This window comes from Podarcis filfolensis (assembly GCF_964270895.1).
Source record: "Podarcis filfolensis genome assembly, chromosome: 15".
In the NCBI taxonomy this organism is placed as follows: domain Eukaryota; kingdom Metazoa; phylum Chordata; class Lepidosauria; order Squamata; family Lacertidae; genus Podarcis; species Podarcis filfolensis.
Window position 1 is genome coordinate 3,669,872 of NC_139618.1, and position 16,389 is coordinate 3,686,260.

Genomic DNA, 16,389 nt, shown 5'->3' on the forward strand with positions numbered 1-16,389 from the left:
AATTTCATGGAAAACATAACTTGAGTCCCACCGAAAGAAGGTATTAGATCACTTCAAATCATTTGCCCATGTGCCTGCACAGAAAACAGTAGATCTAGCTGAAAGGCAACAAACACATGGAGATCTGCACCAAGCATTGCAATGCACCCCTAATTATTATAGTTATTAGAGAGTTTTATAAACTTAGAAGGGGCATGGCTGTGACTATCGTGAATGGACCCTGCACTACTGAATTTGCCACTACACTACTGATGTCCTGATTGTGAGCTTCCCAGGACTGGGGGATCTGCCTGTCCAGTCTGGGAATAGAAAGCTGAATTTTTATCTGATTCAGCCAGGCTCTCTGTAATGTCCTTTTTATTGCCTCATTCTCTCTGGCCACTGCTGAGTTGGAGTTCCTCCCAGTTCCGGTAAGTGGGAGATTTTTTCTTCTTCCTTTTTAGAACAGAGGCTGACGGCTTTGTTTTGAAAAGCGCTAGCAGGGTTTTCTGTGGGCTTTGGACTCATGTCAGCTCGTTTCCTTCTCGGCCCGCCAACCCAGGGATCTCCATAGCCAACAACTACTGTATCACGGTGCGTTGTTCCTCCTTGGCTAATGGGGTTGGTTTTTTAAATCCAGTGCCTTCGTCTTCTGCAACTTCGCCCTTTTTTTTTTTTTTTTGCATTCTCAGCTCTTTGCATTTTCATGCTACTGGCATCCGTTGGCTCAAATCCAGTTCCTTTTGGCCCAAAGGCGACAGCGCTTCTTACTCATTTCATTGTTCGGGACCAAGAAAGGGTGGAACTTTCCCACCTTTTCCAGGCCCTGCTGATATATTTTGATTGGCTAGATTCCAGCAAGGAATCCTGATTGGCTGGTTTCTAGCTTGGCTCCCTGATTGGCTGGTTCCAAGTTTGGCTCCCTGATTGGCTAGGAGGCTTATATAAGTGTTCTTAACTCTGGGGAAACTTCTAGTCTTGAACAGCTCTACAGGTGACGGTTACCTCTTTCTTAGATCCAGTGTGAGATTGGATCTCAACGTCTTATTGATGATGAAGCACTTGTAATGTACTTTTGTCTTTCCCTTTCCCAGTTTGCAACACCCTTGTGAAGTAGGCTGCTTTGTTCTCCGTTTTACAGGTTGAAAATGGAGAAGGAAGGATACCCAGTGCATTAAATGGTACAGTCCTTCCTTGGAATTGTACCACTTCAGAATTTAAGTAGGGGATGCAGATTCCTGTTGTGTTATTCGCCTGGTGTCCTTGGGTACATTTTATTTTATTTTATTTTTGGGAACACTCAGCTAGGCTCAAGGTAAAGCAAGCAAGCAAGCAAAACAAAACAAACAAAAACAGCTGTTCTAGTTTAAATAGTGAAAAGAGAGGGAAATTACAAATTCTTTGCCATTCTGGTCACATTTCTGTGACCCAGGAGGACCAGAAGTTACTTAGAAGCACTTGGATTTCCTGATAAAATTATGTTCTGGGACTAATTAATGTCTTAATGATCCCCAAATAGCTGTGGTCAGGATAGCAAAAACATAAACAAAACAACTGTGGTTCTTTCCCCCACGGAACAGAAGAGACTCCCTTATACAAAGTCAGACCATTGTTCCATCTAGCTCAGGGTTGTCTGCACTGACTGGCAACAGCTCTCCAGGTTTTCAGATGGGGGTGACATTCCCAGCCCTATGTGGAGATACGAGGGTTTGAATCTGGGATCTTCTCCATGCTGTATCCCTGAGCTACAGCTGTTCCCCTGGAAATGAACCAGGGTTCTAGTCCTCATGGTTCTTTATTAAAGACTGATTGATTAGGAATATTGGAAGCTGTCTTATAGTCAATCAGACCTGTGACCTTCTGTACACAAGGCAAATGCTGTTCCACTGAGCTATGTCCCTTTCCCTCAATATTCCAGTTACAGAGCCAAATCAAACTCTAAAATCCTCTGTGTGTGTGCCCCCCCCCCAATAAACTTTGATGCTCTGAGTGTAGCCTGTGGGTGTTACCGGTCAGTTCCTGCCTCAGGGCTGCAGTTTCCCCCCACTCTTCTTCCTGGTGGTAGGCCTGTCTCTTTTTGCTAGCAGGTGAGTTTGGAGCCAGCTGCGGATCCTGCCTTTTCAGAGGCCCGTTTGAGCTTGAAAGGAGGGAATGGGGATAAAGAGAAACAGCGCACAGCGGGGATGAATGAACTTGCCCTACTTTGAACAAAAGCCTCCCTCGCTTACTCCCACTGTCGGATTTGAGGGAAAAGATGTTCCGTAGTGCACAAAACGCCTCCTTTGCTACGCAGTGAATTCTGATGCAGGAAGATGGTGGCCGGGAACTGCTTTGGCAAGATCAAAGCTCTGAGGGTCCAGTTCTTTTTTATATATAAAAACATTGCGTTCATAACCCCACTGTGTCCTCCAGGGTGGTGGATGTGGTTCTCTTCCTTCCCATTTTATTCTCACAACAACCCTGTGAGAAGCTGAGGCTGTGAGAAGGTGAGGCTGAGGGACAGTGAGGGGTCCAAGGTTACCCAGCAGTTTCGTGTGGCCGAGTGGGCATTTGAACTCTGGTCTCCCGGGTCTTTGAGTGCAGGGGAATCCCATAGATTGCACTGTTCCTCCAAGACACTTTTCATGTACTTCTAAACCAGAGCTCTGGTAAATTTCCTTCTTGTCTAGAGAAGGATTTGTGAGGAAACGTCACCCTGTCCTGATAAAAGCCAAGGGTGGGTGGGGATTAGACCAGAATCCCCTTCCGATGACAGACTGTCTTTGAAAAATCCACCATAATATAATCTCTCTCTTTCAATTAACTTAAATGAAGCTTCCTCATCTTGATTCCCTTTGGAGAGGCTCTGGAGCTAAGTTGTCCCCCAGATTTTTCCTCTGCAGAGTCAGGTGGTGCTAGCCCCGCAAAGTGGGGTGTTCACCTGGGGGTCCAAAATGAGTTTGATCAGAATCCTAACTGGCCATCACCTGTTTGCTTCCATGAGAAGGGGGAACGGAAGATTTTTCCGGTTTTGAGAGAAGGAAATTTTGCTTTAAAGTGGTTGAGTACATCAGAATCACTGAGTAGATGATAGATAGATAGATAGATAGATAGATAGATAGATAGATAGATAATGTATTTTAAAAACCACCTTTTAATAAGCCTCCTTAGACAGGAGGTGCTAACTGCTGCTATTCTTTTAAACCCAGAGCTGTTTTGACAAATCCAGATCTAGGATCCTGGGGGCCTCTGGAGTCAAGGGAACGGGCTGGGATCCAGCACGCCAGACGGTGTCTGGATGCATTCAATAGACCTTCTGGCTCCAACTGTTGACTGCCTGCTTTTCTGCTATAGGTCGGGATTGTCAGAGCTTGCAAGAGCCTCTTTGAATCCGGAATGTACTGACTTTAATTATCTTTGGGGGGAGGGGAGGGGAACAGAGAGAGAGAGAGAGAGAGAGAGAGAGAGAGAGAATTGTAGCTTCTCCCCAATTCCTCCAGACCTGGGTATAGCATATCTGAAAATTTAAGGGGTTAGCTGTCAGTTCACCCTTGGAGTTTTGCTTCCCTGTGCTCAATCAGACCTAGGAGGCTGGCTATATTTTAAAAAGTGGCCTTTGGTTGCCTGTGACAAGTGCCAATTGCCTCCCAAGTAACCAGGCTAGGAATATGTTTGTAATATCTGAATGTGGGGACTTCCTTGCTGGATCAGGGAAAAGAAGTCAATCTGAATGTTATGGAACCTTCTTCAATCCGAGGACCACATTTCTATCTGGGAAACCTTCCAAGGGCCACGTGCCAGTGGTGGGCGAGGTCAGAGGGGAAAGTGAGTGGACCAATGAAGGTAAATGTCTACCTTTGTGCCTTGGGCTACTTCCTATACATGCGCCTTCTAGGTCTGCTCCATGGCGTTTGTTTTCTTGTGTATTTAACATCCTGGGTCAGCATCTCCACACATCAGCATTGGTGACCACACACTTGAGGTGATAGATGATTTTGTCTACTCGGGCTCCACCATAACCAGCAACTTCTCTATCATTGGTGAGCTGGACAAGTGTATTGACTAGGCAACTACGGCAATAGGTCGCTTCTCCAAAAGGGTATGGAAGAATGTGATGCTGACGACCAATAGCAAGATGAAGCTCTGCTAGGCTTGCGTTTTGAGCATGCTGCTTTATGGAGGTGAGTTGTGGGCAACTTACACCCACCAGGAGCGATGCCTCAAGCCCTTCCACGTGTGCTGCGTCAGGAAGATTTTGAGCACCACAGGGCAGGACAGAGACTCAAACAAAGATGAGCTCTCCCAAGCCCAGATTCCCAACATGTTTGCAGTCCTGTCTCAGCGATGTCTACACTGGCTTGGTCATGTTCACAGAATAGAAGATGGCAGGATCCCCAAGGACACGCTTCAGGCACCAGGCCCATTGGCAGACCAACTCTGCGCTACAGAAATGTCTGCAAACGTGACACAAAGGCTGGCAACATCAACCCTGCTCTGTAGGATTCCCTTGCAGACGACCACAGTGCCTGGAGATAGGCAGTCAGGTCGTGTATCTGTAGCAGTGACCGGAGGAGAAATGACTGCTGGGAGGAGCGCAGAGAGAAGAAACGCCATGGTGCATCTGCAGCAGCACAACCGGATGCCTTCCTCTGCCCCAGCTGCAACAAAACATGTCTCTCCTATATCAGTCTCTGCAGCCACGGTGGGTGCTGCAACCTGCCAACACTTTGACTTCCACTTTTTATACGACTTGTGGAAAATGGTGTGGAAATCTTGTTTTTCAGATTAATAGGGAGGGGGGAAGAGAAGTATTTCTCCTGTAACACTTTCCAACTCGGGAGCCAATCCAGAGAAACTCAAGGCCGGGGCGTTCAGGACACACAACCCAACACACTTGTGGAACTCATGGCTGCAACATCTGGGGAACATTGCCAGGTTTAGATGGCTTTCAGAGGGGATACGGCAAAGATGGAGGAGGGGAAGCCTCATCAATGGCTACTAGTCACAATGGCTATGTGGAACCTCCCAGTTTAGGAGCAGTCTATCCCCAAATTTACCTGTTGAATCACAAATGGGGAAAGGGCTTTTGTTGCGCTCATGTCACTCTGTGAGAACAGGATGTTGGACTTCAACAGCCTCTGGGTCTGATCCAGCAATGTTATTCTTACATTATTGCCTCCCAGTTGTGGAGTCCACAAAAGTTTGCAAGATGCTGTTTCTTTTCTGCCTTTGAGGCCATCAGTGTGCTGCTCTGTGATGATATTGACCTTGAGTGTAGGCCAGGCGCATTTCTTATGGACTAGAAACATTTCCCTACCTCCTCTGGAGGATTTTGTGAAGGTTGGGAAAAAGTCTAGGAAGATTCAGGGGATTGGCTTGTAAGGCTGCAGCTTGGCTTGCTGAGTCTCCAAAAAGAATTATCCACGGTACTTTTGATTCTCCTTTTCCAGCCCTCCATAAATCTCCCCTTGTATTCTACCCTGGAACGGATGCCGAAAGCCTCTGTTAAATCAGACGCAAGCGGAAAGGCCCCATTCAGCCACCTGGCCTGGCCTTCTCTCTCTCTGTGGTCTGGCTTTGGGCTTCCTAGGCATCCCTCCAAGTTGTAAGGCCAAGGTCCCCAGGGAGGGCATCTGTCAGCCGCCTGCCCTCCCCGTCTGGGCCTTCCCTCTGCGGCAGGTGGCATTAAACCCTCGCAAAGAGTCCCACTGCAAACGGCTCATGGGGTCCAGTGAGACTCCCCTCTTTGCTTCCCAGGGACGCTGTCCTCTGCCCACCAACCCCTCTATTGTGCCCTTCCCTCCAGAGAAGCGGCCCTGGTTGGCAACGAGCAGCCGCCGCCACCTCCCCGTCCTAAGACGCCACATTCCTGCTTAATTGGCTAATGCTTTTCTGTTTACCTTTGGTTTGTTATGACAAATCGGACAGATTTTTCCTGGCGCTCGCTGCAGTGGTATCCAAACAAATCAAAAGAGAACGGTGCGTGGAGCCAAGTTCACTGTGATCCATGGAGGGGGGGGTGTTTGTGCACGCGTTCGGAGGAGAGGGGGGGTTTACGTCTGTTTCTTATTTTCGTCTTGTTGTTGTTTACACACCACCCTGGGTGTTTGTGATTCATGTTGTGGCTACGATCTCCAAAGCCATTTCCTGGGGAATGTCCCCTTGGCTTACTTTCTCTCTGGGCTCTCCACCCCACGTGGGCAGCTTACATGCTCAGCTATGCACTTATTATTTGCTTACTACATTCCCTCCAAGGAGCTCAAGGTGGCATACATGGTTCTCCCTGTCCTCGTTTAATCCCCAGAACGACCCTGTGAGGCAGGTTAGGCTGAGAGAGACAGTGACTGGCCCCTAAGGTCATACCCAGGGAGCTTCGTGGCCGAGTGGCGGATTTGAACACTGGTCTCCGAGGTCCTAGTCCTACACTAACCACTACACCACACTTGCAACCAGCTCAGAATCTGCTGTCATCCTCCTCTTCCTTAATCTGATTTCCTCCCCTCAATAGAACTGTGAGCCAGTGTGGTGTAGTGGTTAGAGCGGTAGATTTGTAATCTGGGGAACCGGGTTCGCGTCTCCGCTCCTCCACATGCAGCTGCTGGGTGACCTTGGGCTAGTCACGCTTCTCTGAAGTCTCTCAGCCCCACTCACCTCACAGAGTGTTTGTTGTGGGGGAGGAAGGGAAAGGAGAATGTTAGCCGCTTTGAGACTCCTTTGGGTAGTGATAAAGCGGGATATCAAATCCTTTTTTTTTTTTGTATAATAATATTTATTAAAATTTCAGAGGAAATACAAAAATATGAAAAAGAAAAAAAAGAAGAAAAAAGAGGGGGGGAAATGAAGAAAAAGAAGACAAAAAGATACAAAATACAGAAAAATAAAAATAGTTAAAAACAAATCAGTCATTCCATATCCTATCTTTCGTCTGCCTATTTCCCCGACTTCCTCACACCTCCCTCTTCTTGTATCCTGATTCAATCATTGTTTCAGCAAATCCTTTCTATATTTTAGCTTATAACCAATTAATTAACTCTATATATCCTATCCATCTTTCACCATATTCTGTTATTCAATTTACCTTACTTTATTTAACCTTATCTTACCATAAAATACCATAAAATACCTTAAAACTTAAAAAACTTAATACTTATTTATCCTTATATCATTTCTGCTAAAGCCAGACAATTTCATTCCAACATTCTCCCTAATATTCATTAATTTTACACTAATTCCCAAAATAAAATTTTTTCTTTATAGACTCTTCCAATTTTCATCCAACGTCCCTTCTTTCTGCTCTCGGGTTATGTCAGTCCTTGCTATCCATTCCATCTAGTCCATCAACCTGGTAGTCTGATATCCGAGGCTCTTAAGTCTCTTCCATGCCCCTTCTGCAGATCTTTTTCTTCTTGTTTATTTTTGCACTTTTCCTTGTCTTTTGTTGGTCTCTTTCTTAGTTTCTTTCCTTTCTCCTTAGGGAGTAGGTCTCCGGGGAATTTCCACCCATACTCATGTCCATCTCCCCGCATCAGACCAGCCCATTCCCCACAGTCCCACTCCCCACAGTCATCAATATAATCCAAAAGATCTTTAACAGCATATTTCAAAATCTCTCCAAAGTTGAGAGCCTCCTCAGCTCCCAACTCCCTCTGGCCTAATTCAAGTTCATTCTTCCAAAACAGCTGCTTATGCTCCTGCAGGGCCTCGGGTCTCTCCATTTGTGTTGCTTGAGGTTGCACCGTAGCCTCCTTCATTATTGTCTGCCCTTGCATTTGCCCAGTCGAACCAGTTTCCTGAATTGGTCCCTGTATGATTTCTATGTCAATATTCCCTACTTGTCAGCGGGATATCAAATCCAAACTCCAAACTCAGCAGGAAGCAGTATGGGGGCAAAACCAGACTTCAGTTGGCTCTGCCTGTCATTGTCTCTGGCCCTGCCTACTGTTGGGCTTGAGCAGATATATAAGAAGGGTTGCCATACGTCCGGAAGTTCCCAAACATAGCCAGGATTCGGCCATCGGAAAGTGGAAAGATTTCACTTGCAAAAAAAAGTTCAGCAACTGTGTTGTATCCAGATTTTCACTTTTTGAAATATGGCAACCCTAATACAACTGCTAGCACATTTGCCAAGCTAAGCAAGGTTTGGTATGGTTTCAAACTGAGATTCCTGGGAGCTGTAGTTTGTAAAGGGTGCAGAGAGTGGTTAGGAGACTTCTGTTTACCTCCCAGAGCTACAGTTCCCAGCGTTTCCTGTGACATGGGATTGATCTTTAAATCGTTCTGGGAATTGTGTCTCTACAAGGGGAGTTGGAGTATCTCCTTGCAACTCCCAGCACCCTTAGCAAACTGCAGCTCCCAGAATCCTTTGGGGGAGCCATGGCTGTTTAAAGTGGCATCATTTAAAACATGTGGTGTGAATGTTGCCCAAGACGCCAATCCTAGACCCTCTTGCCTGGCATGTTTAAAGGGAATGCTAGCTTGTTAAAGAGGCTGAGAGTTGTCAGGAGACCTGCACCCACCGTGTGAATGTCGTAAGTGTCCCCTCACCCTTTTTCTTTTCCGGAGTTGTTTTCTTTCCTTGTTGAAGCTGGCTGGCTCTTACGAAGCTCCCCATCCTGTTTGCCCTATCCGGGTTTTGTCAGCATGCAAGATCTCTGGCCGTCTCCTCGGAGGTCTCTCTGGACACCTTGACGAGACCAAATCCGCTTTCTCCCGCCTGGCCAGTGATGGTTGCTGCAAAGAGAATTAACAGAAGAAAAGATCTGTTACCATTATGGTTAAGCTCTTACCCGCCCCCCCGCCCCCCAAGCACAAAAAAAGCCTCTTGTGAAGCTTGAAAACAGCTGAGCTTTCATTCCAAAGCAGCAAGGCACCTCTGTGCTTTCTCTCTTCCCCCCACCCCCAAAAATGTTTCTTTAAATGTTTATTTCAAAGAAAATTAGAAGCAGAAAAATCTCTTGCATCTGGGATAGTTCTGGAAATGGCTTTCTTAGTTTTTTTTTTGTTTTTTTTTTTAAAAAGGGTGCTCAGGGGACATGTTTGGGGAAGTAATTGCCCCTCCCTGATACCATATTAATTTTTTTTAAAAAAAATGTTTTATACATCTGCAAAAAAAATACAACTTCAACATGGACGCAAAGTCAACAACAGATATATAATACAAAGGTTTAATGTATTTAAACGAGGAAAGGGCAAGGAGGAGGGAGGAGGAAAAATAAATAGGAGCAGATGGGTTTAGGACTACAGTGTTCCCAGTGATATCTGCAGCTTAGCATTCTCTTGCATTTTGTTATACCCGTTTTGTGAACTACCAATGCGTCCAGCATTCTGTTCTCACAGTGGCCAACCAGATGGGGTACCTCATCTGGCCTGCTGGCGAGATCCTTAATTGCTCCACTGCCCTATGGTCAAACTTTTGAGGAGTGCCTGCCCGTCAAAGTTCAGAGGCAAAACAAAACAAAAAATTTTTTTCCTTCCAGTAGCACCTTAAAGACCAACTAAGTTAGTTCTTGGTATGAGCTTTCGTGTGCATGCACACTTGTTCAGATACAAGTGTGCATGCACACGAAAGCTCATACCAAGAACTAACTTAGTTGGTCTTTAAGGTGCTACTGGAAGGAAAAAGTTCAGAGGGGCTCTCTGTAATTGGCACTGAGAGTGATCGCCCCACCATAATATAGATGATCCCAGCTGTTTGAGAGCCCAGCTTGTAAAGGAGTTATGTCTCACCTGCATCCCATATGTTGTCAGGTGTGGGGCAGGTGAGTGTGGTTTGGGGGAAACAGCTTATTCAGGGCTGGAGGTTCCTAAGGCTTTTACGCCATGGTCTGTCTGATTGCCCAGACTCTATATAATATAGAGCCACATGCTGTATATTTATTAATTGCATTTATGTCCCACCTGCTTGTCCAAGGAACTCATTTCATTCCCACAACAAACCTGTTGTTGTCCCAGGGTCACCCAGTGAGCTTCAGAGCCGAATGGGGATTTGAACTCTGGTCTCCCAGAGCCTACCCCAGCACTCTAACCACTGCACCACACAGGCTCTCTATAACTACGATCTGAAGCCATGGTTTATTTACTACGGTTCACGCTCTTGTCGGCTCCATTGCTTGTCAGGGCTGCTGGGAGTTGTAGTCCAAAAAATCCAATGCTTTCCAGGTTGTGGGAAGCTGATATCAGTCACCAGTCACACACACACACCCTCTTTCCCCCTGCAAGACTGATACTGTCAGGATTGGACCAGCTATGAGCTGTGGTGTTTTCAGACCATTGAGTGAGGCAAGCTACAAGAGTATTTAGCTGTTGAAGCGATTATTGTAGCTTAGCAACGGAAAGAGTTGAAGTGGGGAGGGAGACGCACACCCTGTTCTCTGAGTTTTTAAAGCAATATTGGATGAGACCTTTTTTCCTTTTTAACGGGAACAGCTAATTTTTTTTTTTAAAGTGCAGGAATCTCTCCAGCCTCCAGAAAAGACGGAGCGAGAGGGATCTTGGCATCCCTCTAGTATGCTCAGGGAACAATGACGGAATAAGCCACTGGAGTTTAGGTTCTGCTGGAGGAATTCCTGCTGTCTTGTTCCCCCTTCCCCCCCCCCAAAAAAAAATAGTCTCTGGGGGGATTATTGTGAAAATGGCTCACCTGTAGGAATTTCAGCATGCCTTGTTTGGATCTTCCATTTTTACATATCTTAGGGACCAAGCTAGGGTGGCTGCTAGAGACTGACAATTTGATTTACTCTTTCCACCTTCAAAGGCAGCCCCATATACATTGCACAGCAGTAGTCTAGCCTGGAGATTTCCTGTGCCATGAGGAGTTACGGTCTGAAAAGCTTACAGAACTGCTTACAAATCAGTCTAAATAACACCAGCTTGCATTCTAAAAGGACGTGACACAAAAGGAAAAAGGGATAAGGTGGGGAGAGGAAAAAAGCAGGAAAGTTTATCCTTTGCTTACCCCTGCAGTAGTCCAAATGACACATACGGTACTTCTTTCCATCAAGGCATTGATACCCTTAACTTCCCCTGCCCCATGGACCACTTGAATTTTTTTTGTTCTGCCTGTTAATAACAATTGTCCTACCCTGTGCTAGATGCTGTATGTTTTGAGGTTTTTTTGAAAAAATGTTGCTTTTATTTCTCGTATTTTAGTGTGTTACAATTAGAGTTCCATACAGTTCAGATTGTAAGTGTTATTCGCTGACACAATGCTGAATGAAGCTTGCGGGCGTTGAATTGCATTGTTTGGTTGCAGCAGAGCACTTGGTTTCAGAAAGACAGCAGCTGCAGCCTCCCAACCTAGTAAGAACTTGGGTTTGATGCGACCTCAGCATCAATCCTTTTAGTGAATGGAGCAAATGTGGAGCTTATTTCCCCCACTTGATCTTCTTGGCTGCCTGGTTCCCCTTCCTTCTCCACCCTCCTCCGTCTCTTCTCTCTCCCTCTCTCTGGCAAAACTGACATTTTTTCTCTCTTGACCCTCCTGAGATCCAGCTGCGCAGGCCCTCTCCAGCTCACTTAAGCATCTGAGCTGCTGCCACATCGCTTGACTTGCGACGGGAGGAGAAACCCGCTCGCCTGTCTCCCAGCCAAGGAAAGCTGATGCAACCCCAGCCGCCCTTCCTCTGGGTCTCAAGGGCTGCAAAGCCCGGCCAAATAAACAGAAGGCTTTAGCCGCCTTTAAGTGGACACTGCGTCCAGAGCCTTTGCAAACACATTCCGAAGCTCCTCTAAAGACTGCGGAAACTCCATAAAAAAAAAACCCTTTTGGCTCTGGAAATGTTTTAAAGTGCAGGCCTGCTGTTGTCAGGGTGAGCGATTGGTTGAGTGAGGGCTGCGTTTTCCAGAGTGCGGCTTTCCTCGCAACCCCACCTCGCTTGAGCTCCTGCAGCTGAAGTTTTACGAGGTTGAACTGACCACCTGGCAGGGCTGTTGTCTTTGCTCATGAATCAATTCTGAACGAATCTGCACATGGCTCATACAATCATGTTGGTGGAAGGCCAACGATTTCAAATGGTGCGTTTTTAAGTATCACCGCCATCCGACATGATAGAATCTTATGCATGGCATGGGAGAGTGGCCAGAGAACAGCTTGCACATAGTTAAACAATGGAACTTGTTGCCAGAGGAGGCAGCGATGGCCACCAGCTTGGATGGCTTTGAAAGAAGCCATCTTTCAAATCATGGAGGATAGGCTATTGATGGCTACTGGCTGCAAGAGCTATGATCCACTCCCATTGCTGGAGGCAGTTAGTACATGCCAGTGTGGTGTAGTGGTTAAGAGCGGTAGTCTCGTAATTTGGGGAACCGGGTTCGCGTCTCTGCTCCTCCACATGCAGCTGCTGGGTGACCTTGGGCCAGTCACACTTCTCTGAAGTCTCTCAGCCCCACTCACCTCACAGAGTGTTTGTTGTGGGGGAGGAAGGGAAAGGAGAATGTTAGCTGCTTTGAGACTCCTTAAAGGGAGTGAAAGGCGGGATATCAAATCCAAACTCCTCCTCCTCCTCCTCCTCCTCCTCCTCCTCCTCCTCCTCTTCTTCTTCTTCTTCTTCTTCTTCTTCTTCTTCTTCTCTGAATACCAGTTGCTGCCATTCATGAGTGGGGAGAATTGTTGTTGTGCTCAGGTTCTGCTTGTGGGCTTTCCCATTGGGGCATCTGGTTGGTCACTGTGAGAAGACTAGGTGCACCATTGGCCTGACCCAGCAGGTCTCTTCATTTGTTCTTTTTACCTTATTTTTTAAAAAATTAATTTATCATACCTGGCGCCACTTGGGACATCTAAGAAACCCAAAATAATCTGTGTGGTTTTGAATTCATTTATTAAAATCAGCGCTGCTTTGAACAGTTCCGTGCACCATCTCGATTCAAAATGGCCTCTGGTTGCAACCGGGAAAGCCAGTTAGGTCCCTGCTGCAAGGAGCTTACAGTCTGAGCTTTTGAACCATGAGGCAGCAACTGGGAGGAGGGAGAGTGGAAGGGGCAAGAGCATTCTAAGTATAACTTCACTCCTTGCTTTTGCAGTTCATTACCACATCTCTCTCTCTCTCTTTTTTCCCCTCCCTCCAGTTGAAACTCTGGAACAAGTTCCGAGTGTCCAACATTCCCTCGCTGATATTTATAGATGCCACTACGGGAAAGGTTGTGTGCCGGAACGGCCTCTTGGTAATTCGAGATGACCCAGAAGGTAAGGCTGTGTGTTTAATGCTCTCACTTGTCACGCCAAAGGAAATCTTTGCATCATTGCCTCTTGTGGGTCACGGTTGCCCTTTTCTGAGAGCATGGCAGAGATTGAGGCAAGCCGATGCACTCGGGCGAACCTCACCAAAGACTTCTTGGAGGCATAGGAAGCTCCAGCTCTTCTCCTAAGAACAAAGCAAGATTCCAGTCCTCATTGTTCAGAATTACAGGCTGATTTAATTAGAATTTCAATATACTGCTTTATAAGGAGTGGTTTATCTAGCTCAGTTTTGTCTACACTGACTGGCAGCAGCTCTCCAGGGTTTGGGGCAGGGAGTCTTCCTCAGCCCCACGTGGAGATGCCATTGAGGATTAAGTGTGGGCCAATTGCCTTCTCCATCTCCTGGGCCATTGTGAGGGTTTAAGCAGTGCTTGGCAACTGAACCTAGCTGCCATATTTATTTCCCACAATGCACTTTCCTGCAATGACACCAGTCTTGGGCCTGCATGATGGCAGACACCATTTTGGATTCTCTTTTGGGGGGGATACAGGTCGAGACAGATGGGGTGCTGCTGTGATGTTGTTAGTCGTTTCTCTGCTTTATGCTGTGCTCCTCCCGCTCCTGCTCCAGGTTTGGAGTTCCCTTGGGGGGCCCGGCCATTCGGCGACGTGGTTGCTGGGCCTCTCCTCCGAAATAATGGCCAGACCCAGGAGAGCAGCACCCTTGAGGGCTCCTACGTTGGCGTTTACTTCTCTGCACACTGGGTGAGCTATGCTCTTAACTTTACCACTTTGGGGGTGTGGGTGGCGAATGGAGCTCAGGGGTGCACGCGAGCATGTGCAGAGTGCCTTCCCCTTACAACTGAGTCATCACAAGCAGAGCCATGTATTGACTAACGTAGTGATGAATTATAAGTAAAGAATAATCAGTGATTGTAATGGGAAGAAGTCTATTTTTAATTAATAGCGGGGATTTTTGTATGGTTTGTGGCTCAGAAAGTTTTGTTATGATTCAGACGCCTTTTGTACAGCAGCTGTGACTGCCAGCATCCCCCATCAACGTATATGAAGTGCATTTGGAGTGTTTTCATACAATCCTAGCATTGTAGAGTTGGAAGGAACCACAAGGGTCATCTAGTCCAACCCCCTGCAGTTCAGGAATCTTTTGCCCAACATTTGTTAAACCCTTTATTTGCATTGCACCGGCTTTACCTGTGCTGAAGGTTGTAGTCCACAGTGTTTCTTGTTTTGCAGCCTGCCTGCCTACACATACCTACTTAAGTCATTTTTGGCATGTAGAGAGCCTGATGGGGAGAAAAGCACTTGCTCCCAGTTGACCAAACCCTTTCCCCGTAGGCAATTCCCACTCACCATGAGGCTGCCTGTGTAATAGTAATGTACCACCTTCCCCATGCTATTTCTTTTGCAGTGCCCCCCCTGCAGAAGCCTCACCCGGGTACTAGTGGAATCCTATCGTAAGATCAAGGAATCCGGTCATAAATTCGAGATCGTCTTTGTCAGCGCAGACAGGTAAGAGCTGCCTCTCTGCCATTGGAACCAGCTCCTGCTACGCTTGGTGGGGAAGGGACAGGACATGGGAATGAAAGGTGATTGGCTATTGGCCAGTCAGAATGGATTGGCAGGTGGTCCATGGCACTGGGGAAGCGGGTGCCAGAAGCAGGCGGGACAGGAGCAGGGGCTGTATGTCATTAGCGGAGCTCTGAGTGTGGAATCAAGCATTCTGAGAGCCTCAGCTTTTGGTTTTCTTAAAGCACAGTTTCTAGTCCCTAGGATTGAGTTCAAAGGTGCATGTGACCCGTTGCCTGGTGAAATGTTAAGTTACAGAGCTCTGGACCTTGACACATAAGCACTTGCATACATATTTTCCCAGGCTTGTTACCTGTTGGAGGGGTTCTGTGCCCTCACTACAGAGGTGCCAAAGTTTAGTTCCTAGAAGGTAATCAGGGATTGGTAAGGCAGGCATGGAGAGAGAGAGAGAGAATTTGAGAGCAGAGCCAGAAACACCCGAGGAAGAGCCTGCAGAGCAAGGGAAGCATCAGGAGGGTAAAGGGACCCCTGACCATTAGGTCCAGTCGTGACTGACTCTGGGGTTGCAGCACTCATCTCGCTTTCTTGGCCGAGGGAGCCGGCGTACAGCTTCCAGGTCATGTGGCCAGCAGGACTAAGCCGCTTCTGGCAAACCAGAGCAGCGCACGGAAACGCCGTTTACCTTCCTGCCGGAGCGGTCCCTATTTATCTACTTGCACTTTGACGTGCTTTCGAACTGCTAGGTTGGCAGGAGCAGGGACCGAGCAAGGGGATCTCACCCTGTCGCGGGGATTCAAACCACCGACCTTCTGATCGGCAAGTCCTAGGCTCTGTGGTTTAACCCACAGCGCCACCCGCGTCCCATCAGGAGGGTAGTCAGGAGCAAAGGAAGGGATGGAATCTAATGCAACAAATGGCTCTCAGCTACAGATTAACAAAACCCATCCACAGTAAAAGGAATTCAAAGACAGCAACTGATATCAGTAAAGTTGCGTGTCCTTTTCCAATGAGTTGCAGTGTGGCTTTGAGATCAGGGGTCCTTCTCAGCTCCTGGCGTTCGAATCCACACTCAGCAGACAACCTTAGAACTACATTTCCATTGTGCAAGGCTGTTCTTTGGTGGCCTCTTCCTGTGGCTTTTAGAATCCCTGTGGCACCTCCTAGGCAGTATTTTTATATATCCCACAATTTTACAGACGTTGGGGTTTTTTTTAGAAACTCTGCATCCCATTCACCCCTGCCTTATTTATATATACAGTATATGAAGAAGAGCAAGTTTCTAGTCCTCATTACAGTGGGGAAAGTACACTTGGGGGCGGGGAACCATTGTTGGAGTGCCTGGCCCCAGAGTGATGGATGGATAAGTTTCCTTAGTATCAACCTTAATATGGTTGTTAAAAGGTAAAGCGACCCCTCACCATTAGGTCCAGTTGTAACCGACTCTGGGGTTGCGGCGCTCATCTCGCTTTATTGGCCGAGGGAACCGGCGTACACCTTCCGGGTCATGTGGCCAGCATGACTAAGCCGCTTCTGGCGAACCAGAGCAGCGCATGGAAACACCATTTACCTTCCCGCCGGAGTGGTGCCTATTTATCTACTTGCACTTTGAGGTGCTTTTGAACTGCTAGGTTGGCAGGAGAATATGGTTGTTACGCTTCTATAAATCATAGGGTGCACACGGTCGCCCTGCCTTGCCGCCTGGCCGCCCC

At 47.2% G+C, this 16,389-nt stretch overlaps 1 protein-coding gene across 2 annotated transcripts in view; it reads left to right on the forward strand.

Annotated features, from left to right (window-relative positions):
* NXN (nucleoredoxin) overlaps positions 1 to 16,389 on the forward strand; it is a 69,620-nt gene that overhangs the window by 31,160 nt on the left and 22,071 nt on the right. For both annotated transcript variants that reach the window (XR_014541938.1, XM_083587846.1), the window contains exons 2-4: positions 13,021 to 13,138; positions 13,764 to 13,897; positions 14,562 to 14,662. Coding sequence is in view for 1 of the 2 variants with exons in the window: in XM_083587846.1 (XP_083443972.1) it covers positions 13,021 to 13,138; positions 13,764 to 13,897; positions 14,562 to 14,662 (353 nt within the window). In the remaining variant the exon portion in view is untranslated. The remainder of the gene's footprint in view (positions 1 to 13,020; positions 13,139 to 13,763; positions 13,898 to 14,561; positions 14,663 to 16,389) is intronic.